Source organism: Coregonus lavaretus (genome assembly GCF_964263955.1).
Source record: "Coregonus lavaretus genome assembly, chromosome: 11".
Classification (NCBI taxonomy): Eukaryota; Metazoa; Chordata; class Actinopteri; order Salmoniformes; family Salmonidae; genus Coregonus; species Coregonus lavaretus.
The window spans coordinates 33,670,106-33,687,001 of NC_139998.1; the positions used below are offsets into that span (position 1 = coordinate 33,670,106).

At 41.1% G+C, this 16,896-nt stretch overlaps 2 protein-coding genes across 2 annotated transcripts; both read left to right on the forward strand.

Moving 5' to 3' along the window:
- Positions 1-4,292: 4,292 nt before the first annotated feature.
- On the forward strand, positions 4,293-8,592 carry fam169b (family with sequence similarity 169 member B; the record flags this gene model as incomplete). Its single annotated transcript, XM_084172051.1, has 3 exons — positions 4,293-4,305; positions 4,447-4,584; positions 8,453-8,592. The coding sequence occupies 3 exons, from the start codon at positions 4,293-4,295 to the stop codon at positions 8,590-8,592; spliced, it is 291 nt and encodes a 96-aa protein (XP_084028177.1).
- Positions 8,593-13,249: 4,657 nt separating this feature from the next.
- Positions 13,250-15,635, forward strand: arpin (actin related protein 2/3 complex inhibitor; the record flags this gene model as incomplete). The annotated part of the gene is given in 6 exon segments (XM_084172052.1): positions 13,250-13,253; positions 14,179-14,219; positions 14,221-14,235; positions 14,453-14,585; positions 14,830-15,036; positions 15,475-15,635. Coding segments are annotated over 6 exon segments (561 nt in total).
- Positions 15,636-16,896: the final 1,261 nt, after the last annotated feature.

The window sequence follows — 16,896 nt, forward strand, 5'->3', positions numbered from 1 at the left end:
TGGTTGAGGAAGGCATGTGGTAATTGTCCATTTGGAAGTCCCATTTGCGATCAATCTTTAACTTCCTGACTGATGTCTTGAGATGTTGCTTCAATATATCCACATAATTTTCCTTCCTCATGATGCCATCTATTTTGTGAAGTACACCAGTCCCTCCTGCAGCAAAGCACCCCACAGCATGATGCTGCCGCCCCAGCATTAGGGACTCCAGACTACACAAAACCTTTCTTACTGTATGTAGCAAACCTCTGTCAGGGATTTGCAACAGCAGTGTTGATGCAAGAAACCTGTGCAGGAGAAGAAAGCAGCCAATAGCATTCTATAGCTCTAAATTAGATTCAGTAACACAAGGGCATCCACCATGTTATCAGGGATTGACAGCTGTACAGTATGCATATGACAAAGCATCCACAATCACAATGGGGTACCCAGTGGTGATCTATACTCATCATAAAATAACTGAGTTGATTGAGCAAGGAACATTTGTACTGACCAGAATATTGGAGCATTTGACACTATTGACCTATCCAAATGTCACCATAAAACGATGTACTACAGTTAACCCAGCAGAAAGGATGCCAATAGAAACTGAAGGCGAACCACATGACTGTGTAGCAGAGTCCTTGGTGTTCACTAAATTGAGACCTAATTTGTTGTCAATTCCAATCCTGGGAGCTACAGAGGAATTGTTTGTAGATGGGTCTTGCTTTAGAGACAATGATGGTAATTATGCTGGTTATGCATAAGTAAGGAAAGGACCAGACGACCAATTCTACACCATGGAGAGTGAAAGTTTTGACCAAACATGTTCTGCTCAACTAGCAGAGCTAAGAGCATTAACGGCAGCATGTAACCTAGGAAGGGATAAAGTGTCAGAATGTGTGCTGTGAAGGTGTGGTGCAGGAATCAAGCGCAGGACGCAGGACATTAGTCCAATAGACTTTAGTGAACCAAAACTCAAAACGAGTCAAAAGAGCTTGGAATACGAGCGATTACGCACACAGGCGTAAAATCAAACAAAATAACAATAACGCACAAACACGTGCGAGAACCTCTCCAACACAGAGGAGAGAACGAAGCACAGACAAACACGACAGCAAGTGCAATCACACACAACACATGACAAACACAACGAGAACTTATAGGACAATAATGAACGTTAAACAATAACAGGTGTACAACATCAAGACAAAACCAAACGAACATCGAAACATACAACGGTGGCAGCTAGTACTCCGGAGACGACGACCGCCGAAGCCTGCCCGAGCAAGGAAGAGAGGCAGCCTCGGCCGAAACCGTGACAGTACCCCCCCCCCCCCCCCCTTGACGCGCGGCTCCAGCCGTGCGCCGACCCCCGGCCTCGGGGACGACCAGGAGGACGCGGAGCAGGGCGCGTCGGGTGACTACGGTGGAATTCTGTCAGGAGAGACGGGTCCAAAATGTCTCTCCTCGGCACCCAGCACCGTTCCTCCGGGCCGTACCCTACTCAAATATTTACTTTTGTGAGATACTGTATATACTGAGATCATGTGGCACTTAGATTGCACAAAGGTGGACTTTATTTAACTAATTATGTGACTTCTGAAGGTAATTGGTTGCACCAGATCTTATTTAGGGGCTTCATAGCAAAGGGGGTGAATACATATGCACGCACCACATTTCTGTTCTTTATTTTTTTGAATCTTTTGAAGGTAATTGGTTGCACAAGATCTTATCAAGTTATCAAGTAATTTTTTTATTTCACTTCACCAATTCCATTACATGAAATCCAAATAAAAATCCACTTAAATTACAGGTTGTAATGCAACAAAATAGGAAAAACGCCAAGGGGATGAATACTTTTGCAAAGCACTGTAGATCACAAGGCCTGGAGTTCAACCTCTGAAAGCATATTGTTATCCCTGGAGTCAAACACCTATCAAGGAGAGCGTTGGTTTATACCCTCAAATGGCTCCAAGTTATCTTTTAAATTATATGAGTTTCTGGTTACACTCACTCCAAATAAAACATCATGCTGCTGTAGGCTAGATTTGAGCATCTATCTAAAGTGGTAACCATCCAATGTTTGTGACAGATCTATCACCTGCCAAATGTAACCCCTGCACATAAAACCCCTGCTTCCCTCTATCAGGTGGAGGTGACACATGACAATGTGGGCAGACTCCAGCTGTTCGGGGATGATGATCCACCTTGTACTCTGCCGGCTCAGCACATGTCTGCAGCTGAAACTCATTGTTGATACCCTACAGAGAAACTTTCAGAGCTGCTGTGTTTGGTTGATGTTATATAGGCTACAGTATTGTGTTACATAAAATGTAATATGTTTTCACAGTGGTGGCCCTGAACTTGCATGGAAAGTGGTGGTCTTTAAATTATGTTTTGAAGACATCCAGCAAATCCAGATCTGGTCATGTGATGGTACGTTATTTTCATTTGCACTTACAGTGGGGAAAAAAAGTATTTAGTCAGCCACCAATTGTGCAAGTTCTCCCATTTAAAAAGATGAGAGAGGCCTGTAATTTTCATCATAGGTACACGTCAACTATGACAGACAAAATTAGGGGAAAAAATCCAGAAAATCACATTGTAGGATTTTTAATGATTTTATTTGCAAATTATGGTGGAAAATAAGTATTTGGTCAATAACAAAAGTTTCTCAATACTTTGTTATATGCCCTTTGTTGGCAATGACACAGGTCAAACGTTTTCTGTAAGTCTTCACAAGGTTTTCACACACTGTTGCTGGTATTTTGGCCCATTCCTCCATGCAGATCAGTGATGTTTTGGGGCTGTCGCTGGGCAACACGGACTTTCAACTCCCTCCAAAGATTTTCTATGGGGTTGAGATCTGGAGACTGGCTAGGCCACTCCAGGACCTTGAAATGCTTCTTACGAAGCCACTCCTTCGTTGCCCGGGCGGTGTGTTTGGGATCATTGTCATGCTGAAAGACCCAGCCACATTTCATCTTCAATGCCCTTGCTGATGGAAGGAGGTTTTCACTCAAAATCTCACGATACATGGCCCCATTCATTCTTTCCTTTACACGGATCAGTCGTCCTGGTCCCTTTGCAGAAAAACAGCCCCAAAGCATGATGTTTCCACCCCCATGCTTCACAGTAGGTATGGTGTTCTTTGGATGCAACTCAGCATTCTTTGTCCTCCAAACACGACGAGTTGAGTTTTTACCAAAAAGGTATATTTTGGTTTCATCTGACCATATGACATTCTCCCAATCCTCTTCTGGATCATCCAAATGCACTCTAGCAAACTTCAGACGGGCCTGGACATGTACTGGCTTAAGCAGGGGGACACGTCTGGCACTGCAGGATTTGAGTCCCTGGCGGCATAGTGTGTTACTGATGGTAGGCTTTGTTACTTTGGTCCCAGCTCTCTGCAGGTCATTCACTAGGTCCCCCCGTGTGGTTCTGGGATTTTTGCTCACCGTTCTTGTGATCATTTTGACCCCACGGGGTGAGATCTTGCGTGGAGCTCCAGATCGAGGGAGATTATCAGTGGTCTTGTATGTCTTCCATTTCCTAATAATTGCTCCCACAGTTGATTTCTTCAAACCAAGCTGCTTACCTATTGCAGATTCAGTCTTCCCAGCCTGGTGCAGGTCTACAATTTTGTTTCTGGTGTCCTTTGACAGCTCTTTGGTCTTGGCCATAGTGGAGTTTGGAGTGTGACTGTTTGAGGTTGTGGACAGGTGTCTTTTATACTGATAACAAGTTCAAACAGGTGCCATTAATACAGGTAACAAGTGGAGGACAGAGGAGCCTCTTAAAGAAGAAGTTACAGGTCTGTGAGAGCCAGAAATCTTGCTTGTTTGTAGATGACCAAATACTTATTTTCCACCATAATTTGCAAATAAATTCATTAAAAATCCAACAATGTGATTTTCTGGAAAAAAAATTCTCAATTTGTCTGTTATAGTTGACGTGTACCTATGATGAAAATTACAGGCCTCTCTCATCTTTTTAAGTGGGAGAACTTGCACAATTGGTGGTTGACTAAATACTTTTTTTCCCCACTGTATGTCCTCCATGGTAAGTAATTGGCAATAGCATCACTAAATATAGGACTATACCATGACTTCACATTACCTTCATGTTTAGATGGGATAGGTGCACATACATTAAATATAATACAGTAAATGCTATGTTTTTACATGGTTATTACATCTACAGTGTTTATTATTACATGTAATAACATGCAAAGACCCCTCCATACCCTTTGAAAATCAAAACCATTAACTTATGCTCATGTTTACACAAAAGGCTCTGTCTTGTACATGTTGAATTTGGGTGAGTCAGAATTAGGGGAACATGTCACATTCAAGTCAATAATTTAAAAAGCTAAACAGTGTAGGGAGGAATGTATTTTTCTCTTGCATATTTTTTTGATCATTTGGTCAAAGCAACAAAATGTATAATTGGCTCTTTCAGGAAGTCTGTGTGATGGATGCAGTAGTCAAAGCTATCAGCTTCCTGTTCTTGGCACTGTGTTTGTGAAGACTCATTGGAGGAGAAGAGGTCTGGCACTGCAGATCCTGACAGACTTATACATCCTTCCCCAACGAGGAAGTGATAGGAATCAGCTGTACCATATCCCCAAGCATGATTAAAGGTGGGTCAGTATTAGAAATTCAAAGTTCAATTATGTAAATGCTGGTTGTACCATGGAAAGATCGCTGAATTTATATTAGGACACAGTCAGGCAGTGACGTGTATTCATGGATGCCAAGGGGAGCCAGGCTTACCCAAATATTTGACCAATAAATACATTAAAATATACAATAATTTCTCTTTGGTCTGTGTCTGTGTTCTCTTAATTTATTTGTCCATTTGCAAGTGGCTGAATCTCACCGGAGAATTCATCTATCTGAGCAAGGGAAACGGCGCCCCTCGGTCTCAGTAGGCTATGTGTAGCCCATGTATCTGATGCTGTCTGGACCAAAAGAGTATAACATGTTGCCACGGTAGCATTTAATTGAGTGATGCCAGCAAGCATTTGACCTCCCTTGATAACGTGAGAGAAAAAAGAATAAACTCACACAATGCTCTTGCTAGTCTCACTTCTCTTTATTAAGCTTTACGTATCGGCCTAAAGGCCTTCGTCAGAGCTTTTATGAGTGTTTTTCATTTTCACCCTTATGTAGGCATTGTAGCCTCCCGTGCAGCAAAACTCCCCACAAGGGAGGCCAGTTTGGATTTGGCTTCAGACCATTCAAATCACTTCCTTTGCAAAATGTCATTTTCAGAAAAACGTGTCTGTTTCTGGTCTGCTAGTGTTTTCTAAACCATGGATGGAGATGGGGATTTGGACTTCTGGTTTTGACTTAATTCTTTGTACTATACATGAATATGTTGTGCCACTGGCCTGAGACGATTAAACTTAAATATGTAGCCTAGATGTAGCCTAGTAGGCTCACATAAACTAGTTAGCTAGTTAACTTAGCTGGTTCATTGCTGCCCATGCGAGGAAGTCAGGCTAGAAAGCACTTTAGCTAGGTAGCTTATGACAACAAAAACTAAAAGTGTACTGCATGACAGAGCCATAGACCATTTTGCCAACATGAAAGAGAGGAGGATGGCATTGGCTTTAAACTAGTCTACAAGTACCATGTCTACAAGTAGGGTGAGTCAACATTTTTTGTTTTACTTGCGCACACACAAACACACACACACAGAAATCAGTGCCATGGACAGCCACATGATATTTAGCAACATTGATTGGACTAACTTGTTTTTGGTATCTTTAAGTTTATTTTCAGTATATTAAACTAAGCATATATAGCCTTGTTGAATTGAGGATGTTTAAGTTGAAATGGTGCTGGAATAGCGGAGGCAGTGCTCCTGTTGGCTTTGTGCTGACTTGCGGTAACTCTGTGGTTCGAAATCAGTAGTTATTTAGTAAACTGTCGAAAATACTAACTTGCTTGACTGTTATATAACTATTTGAATGTAATATTTGCTTTGTGGACTTCACTGGACAGATGTTGCTTTCCGGTTTTGTGATGAAACAAATGTGTAGTTGAATTTATTCTGCCACTGTGTGTCTTTTTGTTGTCACGGCCTTATTGTATATCACGGTGGCGTATGAACGAATGGGTTATAGAGTAAATAATAATAATATGCCATTTAGCAGACGCTTTTATCCAAAGTGACTTACAGTCATGTGTGCATACATTTTTACATATGGGTGGTCCCAGGGATCGAACCCACTACCCTGGCGTTACAAGCGCCATGCTCTACCAATTGAGCTACAGAGGACCAACACAATTATCACAATATACAGTTGAAGTCGGAAGTTTACATACACCTTAGCCAAATACATTTAAACTCAGTTTTTCACAATTCCTGACAAAATACCCTGTCTTAGGTCAGTTAGGATCACCACTTTATTTTAAGAATGTGAAATGTCAGAATAATAGTAGAGATAATTATTTATTTCAGCTTTTATTTCTTTCATCACATTCCCAGTGGGTCAGAAGTTTACATACACTCAATTAGTATTTGGTAGCATTGCCTTTAAATTTTGCCTTTAAACATTGCCTTTAAACTTGGGTCAAACGTTTCGGGTAGCCTTCCACAAGCTTCCCACAATAAGTTGGGTGAATTTTGGCCCATTCCTCCTGACAGAGCTGGTGTAACTGAATCAGGTTTGTAGGCCTCCTACGCTTTTTCAGTTCTGCCCACACATTTTCTATAGGATTGAGGTCAGGGCTTTGTGATGGCCATTGCAATACCTTGACTTTGTTGTCCTTAAGCCATTTTGCCACAACTTTGGAAGTATGCTTGGGGTCATTGTCCATTTGGAAGTCCCATTTGCGATCAATCTTTAACTTCCTGACTGTTTCCTCCAGCATCTTCACAAGGTCCTTTGCTGTTGTTCTGGGATTGATTTGCACTTTTCACACCAAAGTACGTTCATCTCTAGGAGACAGAACGCGTCTCCTTCCTGACTGGTATGACGGCTGCGTGGTCCCATGGTGTTTATACTTGCGTACTTTTGTTTGTACAGATGAACGTGGTACCTTCAGGCATTTGGAAATTGCTCCCAAGGATGAACCAGACTTGTGGAGGTCTACAATTTTGTTTCTGAGGTCTTGGCTGATTTCTTTTGATTTTCCCATGATGTCAAGCAAAGAGGCACTGAGTTTGAAGGTAGGCCTTGAAATACATCCACAGGTACACCTCCAATTGACTCAAATTATGTCAATTAGCCTATCAGAATCTTCTAAAGCCATGACATCATTTTCTGGAATTTTCCAAGCTGTTTAAAGGCACAGTCAACTTAGTGTATGTAAACTTCTGACCCACTGGAATTGTGATACAGTGAATTATAAGTGAAATAATCTGTCTGTAAACAATTGTTGGAAAAATTAATTGTGTCATGCACAAAGTAGATATCCTAACCGACTTGCCAAAACTATAGTTTGTTAACAAGACATTTGTGGAGTGGTTGAAAAATGAGTTTTAATGACTCCAAACTAAGTGTACGTAAACTTCCAACTTCAACTGCTACTGCAGTCAGGTAAGTTTAATTGCTGCCAGCCATGCTATCACTTGGTTGGACGCACAACAATTTATGGTGTGTTATGAAGGTCTGTTTACCTAGTCCCAAACAGAGATATCTAGGAGCCAGGAGAGGGTGGGTAGTGTTCACACTAGCTGTACTTTATCTTACAGGATATGACTTACTGAATCATATGGTATGTAGCCTAATGGATCTTTAGACGTAGACCCACACATTTAGATGACACTACATTTGAAATAATGCTAGCCTGCTTGTCCTCTTCAAAAATGTTGAAGCAACACTTTCAGATAAAATGTAACCATGTTACACACAGTATACTGTAAGTATGGACTCAAAAATTTTAACAAGGTAAGGAGGTTTTCAAAATGAGCAATTTGCTTAAGGAATTCTCAATGAACATGTACATATTACCTCAATTACCTCGACTAACCTGTTCCCCTGCACATTGACTCGGTACCGGTAACCCCTGTATATAGCCTCGTTATTGTTGTTTTATTGTGTTTTTATTTTAGTTTTTACTTTAGTTTATTTAGCAAGTATTTTCTTACAACTCTTATTTGCTTAACTCTGCATTGTTGGTTAAGGGCTTGTAAGTAAGCATTTCACGGTAAGGTCTACACCTGTTGTATTTGGCGCATGTGACAAATAACACTTGATTTGATTTACAGTAAATGCTTTATGGACAATTCAGGACAAATTCAGGACAACATCAAAGTTACCCCATTCAACCCACAGTGATATTGTATTCAACCCACTGGGCACACACTGGTTGAAACAACATTGTTTCCAAGTAATTTCAATGAAATTACGTTGAGCCAATGTGGAATAGATGTTGAAATGACTTCTTTTCCCAGTGGGAAGTCTCAATTCCAGTAAACTGTCCATTGTATGTCTCCTACTCCTTCTCTCCAGTGTGCAGGAAGTACCTGTTGCTGCACCAGAAACAAAGGGATCGGCTCTATGAGGTGGAGACTCCTGGGGGCTGGGGCCAGAGACGGAACATATGGCTGAACCTACAGCTCAACCGCAGCACAAACAGAGGCCATCTCTAGGTCTGAATCAGGGTGTACCAAGGCAAACATTGTGTGTTAATGGGAGACAGACAGACATCACTGTAAACATAACATGGTCTGTGAATTGTAAGACAAGAAAGCACACCTTGAAAGCATTCCACTTGTAAATAGGATTATGTTTGATTATATGATGTTAGGATTTTATAGCTTTTTTATTTCCATGTTAGTTTCATTCATTTTCAGTGTGAAGTATCTTTGTAAAGTGGGGTTGTCTTTGTAGGCTCAAGTGAGAAGCAATGTCCAACAACAGTGAAGAAGGAGAAGAGAAACTATAAAATGTGAGAAAGAAATCTAACTTTTACCTGGACATACAATGTGTTTTGGTCTCAACCTCAAGTGACTTTTGGGGTCCATCACAACAAATGTAGCAACCACTGGATCTTGTAATTAAGACCATTTAGAAAATATGAGTAGGCTAAATCAGATTTCATATATTTGATTACACATTAATTTCCCTAATCCATGTATACATAGGCTTCTTTCCCTCCTACATCTTATGAGGAATGTGTATTTATGACTGTACTATCTGCCTCTTGCCTAACCCTTCCCTCAAGCAGTCCCCTGATTATAGGTTTGCTGATGGGTTGGCTGCCGCCAGCGAAGCAGCATCTTGTGATCACCACAGGAGTAAAAGAGAGAAGCCACCAAGACAAGGCTGATGGGAGTGCTAATTCCAAACGGGCTAGGACATTAGATTAAACCTCAGCGCACAGATGGATCATGGTCCTCAGAAGACTTCATGTCATGGGTTTGATACAGTATGTCATTTGTAGCAGGATATAGAAGGTAATTTGTGTCAGTTGTGATTTTGAGCAACTGTAAGGTGCTGACTAAGGCTAGAAATAATGGATGTTCAAAACTTAGTTTCTAATTTTGTGACATGAATTGCAAACAATATATCAGTTTTATATTCTGCTTAATAAATGTATAACATCATCACTGGGGTTACATGGGTGTACAGTTGAAGTCAGAAGTTTACATACACTTAGTTTGGAGTCATTAAAACTTGTTTTTCAACCACTCCACACATTTCTTGTTAACAAACTATAGTTTGGCAAGTCGGTTAGGACATCTACTTTGTGCATGACACAAGTAATTTTTCCAACAATTGTTTACAGACAGATTATTTCACTTATAATTCACTGTATCACAATTCCAGTGGGTCAGAAGTTTACATACACTAAGTTGATTGTGCCTTTAAACAGCTTGGAAAATTCCAGAAAATGATGTCATGGCTTTAGAAGCTTCTGATAGGCTAATTGACATAATTTGAGTCAATTGGAGGTGTACCTGTGGATGTATTTCAAGGCCTACCTTCAAACTCAGTGCCTCTTTGCTTGACATCAAGGGAAAATCAAAAGAAATCAGCCAAGACCTCAGACCTCAGGCTGCTCAGCAAGGATGAAGCCACTGCTCCAAAACCGCCATAAAAAAGCCAGACTACGGTTTGCAACTACACATGGGGACAAAGATCGTACTTTTTTGAGAAATGTCCTCTGGTCTGATTAAACAAAAATAGAACTGTTTGGCCATAATGACCATCGTTATGTTTGGAGGAAAAAGGGGGCAGCTTGCAAGCCGAAGAACACCATCCCAACCGTGAAGCACGGGGGTGGCAGCATCATGCTGTGGGGGTGCTTTGCTGAGTATAGATCACCACTGGGTACCCCATTGTGATTGTGGATGCTTTGTCATATGCATACTGTACAGCTGTCAATCCCTGGTAACATGGTGGATGCCCTTATGTTACTGAATCTAATTTAGAGCTATAGAATGCTATTGGCTGCTTTCTTCTCCTGCACAGGTTTCTTGCATCAACACTGCTGTTGCAAATCCCTGACAGAGGTTTGCTACATACAGTAAGAAAGGTTTTGTTTAGTCTGGAGACCCTAATGCTGGGGCGGCAGCATCATGCTGTGGGGGTGCTTTGCTGCAGGAGGGACTGGTGCACTTCACAAAATAGATGGCATCATGTGGAAGGAAAATGATGTGGATATATTGAAGCAACATCTCAAGACATCAGTCAGGAAGTTAAAGCTTGGTCGCAAATGGGTCTTCCAAATGGACAATGACCCCAAGCATTCTTCCAAAGTTGTGGCAAAATGGCTTAAGGACAACAAAGTCAAGGTATTGGAGTGGCCATCACAAAGCCCTGACCTCAATCCTATAGAAAATGTGTGGGCAGAACTGAAAAAGCGTGTGCGAGCAAAGAGGCCTACAAACCTGACTCAGTTACACCAGCTCTGTCAGGAAGAATGGGCCAAAATTCACCCAACTTATTGTGGGAAGCTTGTGGAAGGCTACCCGAAACGTTTGACCCAAGTTAAACAATTTAAAGGCAATGCTACCAAATACTAATTGAGTGTATGTAAACTTCTGGCCCACTGGGAATGTGATGAAAGAAATAAAAGCTGAAAGAAATAATTCTCTCTACTATTATTCTGACATTTCACATTCTTAAAATAAAGTGGTGATCCTAACTGACTAAAACAGGGAATTTCTACTAGGATTAAATGTCAGGAATTGTAAATAACTGAGTTTAAATGTATTTGGCTAAGGTGTATGCAAACATCCGACTTCAACTGTATGTTGCTATGTGTTTACTGCTATGTATTCATTCTGTCCTCCCACCTTATGACTGTAATTGGATGTAAAAGTATGTGGCTTGGCAGGGCAACCTTAAAGGCCCAGTGTAGTCAAAACGTGGTTTTCCTGTGTTTTATACATACACTACATGGCCAAAGATATATGGACACCTGCTCGTCAAACATCTCATTCCAAAATCATGGGCATTAATATGAAGTGGTCCCCCCTTTGCTGCTATAACAGCCTCCACTCTTCTGGGAAGGCTTTCCACTAAATGTTGAAACATTGCTATGGGGACTTGCTTCCATTCAGCCACAACAGCATTAGTGAAGTCGGGCACTGATGTTGGGCGATCAGGCCCGCAGTCGGCATTCCAATTCATCCCAAAGGTGTTCGATGGGGTTGAGGTCAGGGCTCTGCAGGCCAGTCAAGTTTTTCCATACTGATCTCGACAAACCATTTCTGTATGGACCTCGCTTTCTGCCAGGGGGCATTGTCATGCTAAAACAGGAAAGGGCCTTCCCCAAACTGTTGCCACAAAATCATCTAGAATGTCATTGTATGCTGTAGCGTTAAGATTTCCCATCACTGGAACTAAGGGGCCTAGCCCGATCCATGAAAAACAGCCCCAGACCATTATTCCTCCTCCACCAAACGTTACAGTTGGCACTATGCATTCGGTCAGGTAGCGTTCTCCTGGCATCCGCCAAACCCAGATTCGTCCGTTGGACTGCCAGATGGTGAAGTGTGGTTCATCACTCCAGAGAAGGCGTTTCCACTGCTCCAGAGTCCAATGGCGGCGAGCTTTACACCACTCCAGCCGACGCTTGCCATTGTGCATGGTGATCTTAGGCTTGTGTGCGGCTGCTCGGCCATGGAGACCTATTTCATTACATTTACATTTTAGTCTTTTAGCAGACGCTTTTATCCAGAGCGACTTACAGTTAGTGAGTGCATACATCTTTTTTTTTATAATCCATACTGGCCCCCGTGGGAATCGAACCCACAACCCTGGCGTTGCAAGCGCCATGCTCTACCAACTGAGCTACACGTGGCCCCCAACGAACAGTTCTTGTGATGATGTTGCTTCCAGCGGCAGTTTGGAACTCGTTAGTGAGTGTTGGAACCGAGGACAGACGATCTTTACGCGCTTCAGCACCATTTCGTGGCTGAGTCGTTGTTGCTCCTAGACGTTTCCACTTCACAGTAACAGCACTTACAGTTGACCAGGGCAGCTCTAGCAGGGCAGAAAATTGATGAACCGACTTGTTGGAAAGGTGGCATTCTATGATGGTGCCAGGTTGAAAGTCACTGAGCTCTACAGTATGGGCCGTTCTACTGCCAATGTCTGTTTGTCTATGGAGATTGCATGGCGGTGTACTTGATTTTATACACCTGTCAGCAACGGGTGTGGCTGAAATAGCCGAATCCACTCATTTACATACTGTTGGTCATGTAGTGTATTTCCACACTATGAGGTTGGAATAACCCTGTGAAATTGTGAAAATTATGGTAATACCCTTTTAGTGTAAGAGCTGTTTGAAAAGATTGCCTGAAATTTCAGCCTGTTTTGGTGGGATGGAGTTTTGGCCTTCCTGGTGGCATCACCAGATGGTAAATTAGTTAATAGTGCCAAACCTCTCTGCCAATAACAGCTAGTTTTCAGTTTTCCCTTCCCCACTCAGACCACTCCTAGACAGTCCTAGCAAAATTCTTGCTTGAAAAATTGCTCTTTGCTAAAAAGCAATTTTTGTTTCTTTTTGACCATTTTAATTTAAAACAATCACAGTAAGGTACTTAATTGTTACCCAGAAATGATTTGATATTGAGATAAAAACATCTGCATGGACCTTTAATACATACACAGGAAAACATTTTCTAGAATAGGATACAAGAGAAAGAAAGAAAAATACACAGGGGGCACATGCAGAATGCTTAACTCAAAACAACTCTAGACCTACTGAGTAAGAAAACATTAATAGTGGAGAGTGCTAGACAAACAAGGAGAGGTAGTAGGCTGCTGACCATTCACATCATCATAGGCCAAGTTATGGGTGAGCCTATTCCATCAGAGCCAATCTATAACAAACAGTATAATTTAATTTCACTGTCAAACATTTCCACTCCTGCTTTTCTGATCTGATTGACATGTTTTACTAATCTGTAAGTCACTGCTGTTGGCGCAGACACCGACTGGCCAACAATTCCTGTGGCGTTTCAATTACATAATTTCGGGGCACACCGACTTTTTAAACAAAAGCGTATCAAAACGTTTTCCAACTTTTCCCGTTTGACGTAGAATCAGGAAGTCACGGGAGAGTTTTGCTTCGGTTTTTCGAGTATAAAAACAGTGTAAATGTTGCTTTATCAACGTTGAACAATGAGCCGAATGTATTACAATATATCCTTGCAGAATAAACCTGTTCATAATGAGAAGATTGGGCACGCGTAGTACCCATCCTAATTTCAGAGGTATACTGACGTGACGCGGATCAAAGCCAGGCAATGATGCTTGCTGCAGAGAATCAGAGACACAATGTAATTCTGCATAAAGATACAATGTAATACTGCATAGAGATCAACATCTAATAGTGTTCTATTAAATGCTCTAGATAGCGCTCTCTCACTCGCTCATACACACACACATAGCTATCTAGAGCATTTAATAGAACATTTAGATTTTTATCTTTATGCAGAATTACATTGTATCTCTGATTCTCTGCAGCCAGCATCATTGCCTGGCTTTGATCCGCGTCACGGCATTATACCTCTGAAATGATGATGGGGACTAGCGTGCCCAATCTTCTCATTATGAATAGGTTTACTCTTCAAGGATGTATTGTGATAAATTCGGCTCATTGTTCGAGGTAATTGAGAGAGATAGAGAGGAAACATGAACTCGCGCATTAACAGCCCTGCAAAATTGTATACAGTAGCCTACAATATTTTCCCCCCACTGTGGTCTAAGTGTCATATTAGAGGAAAAGTTGGTTGATGTCTCACGCCATGTTATTACTGATGTCAACAAAACATAAGGTAAACTGACATCATGGAATAACCTCAATTAAATATGATGAGTCTATGTTATTGTTATTAGGCTATATTATTGATTTAATTGTTCTACTCTGCTCTACAGTAGTCCTACTGTTCGCTATTTGTACTATGAAAGTATGACTGCATGAGGAACTAGGCCTACTTGGTTTTCTAGGACTCCTAATTTGTCAGATTGCAACATATTGTGATGATTTGGCAGGAACGTTTCTATGTCTTATACATCAAACCCAGTCAAATCCACCAGAGGAAATTTGATGCTACAGGAATGGAAATAGAACCAAACTTCAGTGATACCAAAAAGGTCAACACAGGTTATCTCTTGTCATCATTCAGTGAGTATTCTTATCCACTTCATACAATGATATATGAATAAGCCTACAGTCGGATGATTCACAGATTATTTTTTAAAGATATCTTGTTGGTACACTTTACGCTGAAACACCTATAAAGGACTCTCAGAATCATGTACAAACTTACATGAATACATTTGCCACAATACTATATTTTTTGTATTGTAAAACAACTCTAGTGGTGCTGTCTGAACTGGTGTGTTTGTTGGTTACTACCACCATGCAGAGGTGGAGGCTAAAGGAGAGACTGATTGCCTCACTGAGGTCCAGCTGGAAAACCTAGTGACTAATGAGGATCTGGTGAATGTGACAGGGAAACACTGTCCCAGTGGGACCTACGCTTTCTGGCACCCATTGGGAGAGATGGACAAGACTGAACTAGAAACAGGCCAGGACATTCGACTGAAAACCAAAGGCGATGGCCCATTCATTTGTACGTTCGATGTTCCTTTGAAAAGTAGAGAACTCAGATTTTCACTTTAAAATCTATGTCAAACAAAAACCAATGATTGCAAAGTTAAACAAACCATATATGCACAAGGACATTTTTGAACAATTACCACTGAAAATATTCCAAAAACAAATTTACTTGAGCAACAGTGCAGATGCAAATTTTGGTAACAGAATGAGTTTGAACAGCATTCATTCTGTTACTTTGCATCTGCACTGTTCTTCAAGTAAATGTGTTTTTGTAAGATTTTCTGTGGAAATTGTTAAAAGTCGTCCTTGTGCATAGAGTTGTATGGTTTGTTTAACGTTGCAATCGTTTAGCATACATTTTGAAGTGAATCAGCATCACTCTGTCACTGTGGAATTTCCCAGCTCTAAGTTATAACAGCATTGTGTACTTAGTTGTCGTCTGCCCTTTCAGTTTCCTTGGCCAAAGTCGATGGAGGCACAGTGACCAAGTGCAATTTTGCAGGCGACGAAAAGGCAGGAGCATCGTGGAAAGACAAAATAATGGCCAACAAATCAGATGTCAGCAGTCAGCAGTGCAACGAAGTTGGAGGGCCAGGACGAGGGAGAAGATGAGGAGGAAGGAGTAAGGGGTGGGGGATTCCTGAGGCACAATTTATTTGCTTTCCACACATATTTAGTCCTTGTTTACTGTAACCACATAGGGAATCATTTAGGTAAGCAATGTAAGTTTATTTTTCCCTTTGTTATCTTTGGGAAAACATGTCAAATATGATCTACAGCACAAATATGATCTACAGCAGGGATGGGCAACTGACGGCCCATGGGGCCTTGGATCAATTCGTTTTTTTCAACTTACTGTTGTAAGTTAGAATAGTAGAATACACAAGGTGCAATTTCAAAATGTGGTTGTCCATCAGCAGTTTTTCTCTTATGTCAGTCACTGATAGTCAGTCAATTTACCCATGTAAGCTAACATTTTTTAGATTGCTAAGTTAGTTTAGTGGCCAGTTATCTAAACTTGTTATCATGGTCGAATTACTGGCCGGGGGTCCCCCATAGATTTTGTTAGTCAGTCTCACTCAGATATCATATTAAAAACTGCAAAAATACCTCTCCACCCTATGGCAAAATGTGTAGAATTACATAAAACTTGCTTTGAAACTGCAACATTTTCTCTACACCCTATTGCAAAATGTGTAGAATTGCACAAAATGTACTCAAAAACGTAAAACATTTCTCTCCGCTGTCAAGATGGAGGCCAAGAGGGGGAAGGGTAGATGTGGGTACGCAGACCCGCGAGCAACTGCGGCCTCTCATGAGTTCAGATTTTTTGTGGTAGCACCACCCCCATCAAAGTTTCCCATTCCTGATCTACAGTCTATTCACTGAACATAAATTATTTCTTTTTCTCGGTACTGTATATCTTTTATGACACCCCATTTCAACGTTTGCCCCTATCACCCCTATTTGACTGCTATTTCTATGTTAGGATGATTGAGGAGATTAATGGAATTGCACAGTAAAACCTCCTTATTCCTGTGTTGGTTTGTGCTCCATGGTTCCAGCCTCCAACGTTGCTTGTGCAGCATATGCACACAAAAGAGGAAGAGGGGCATTTCATTTTTTATGTTGTTTTTTATTTTGCATGTAATATAGACTCTTCTATAAGACGTTGACAAATCTTGGTATTGCAGGGTACCTTTGATATGGGGTGTAAAGCCTCTCTTTGGGAATCATCATACAGGCTTTACTCCTCTACTATCTCTCTATTGAAAATGCAGAATTGTCTGTAGAAGGGTACAAATCATATGTACAAGGCTAACCTTGTAATAAAACTAATGGCAATTTATTTGATGGTGTTGTTGTTCTAATG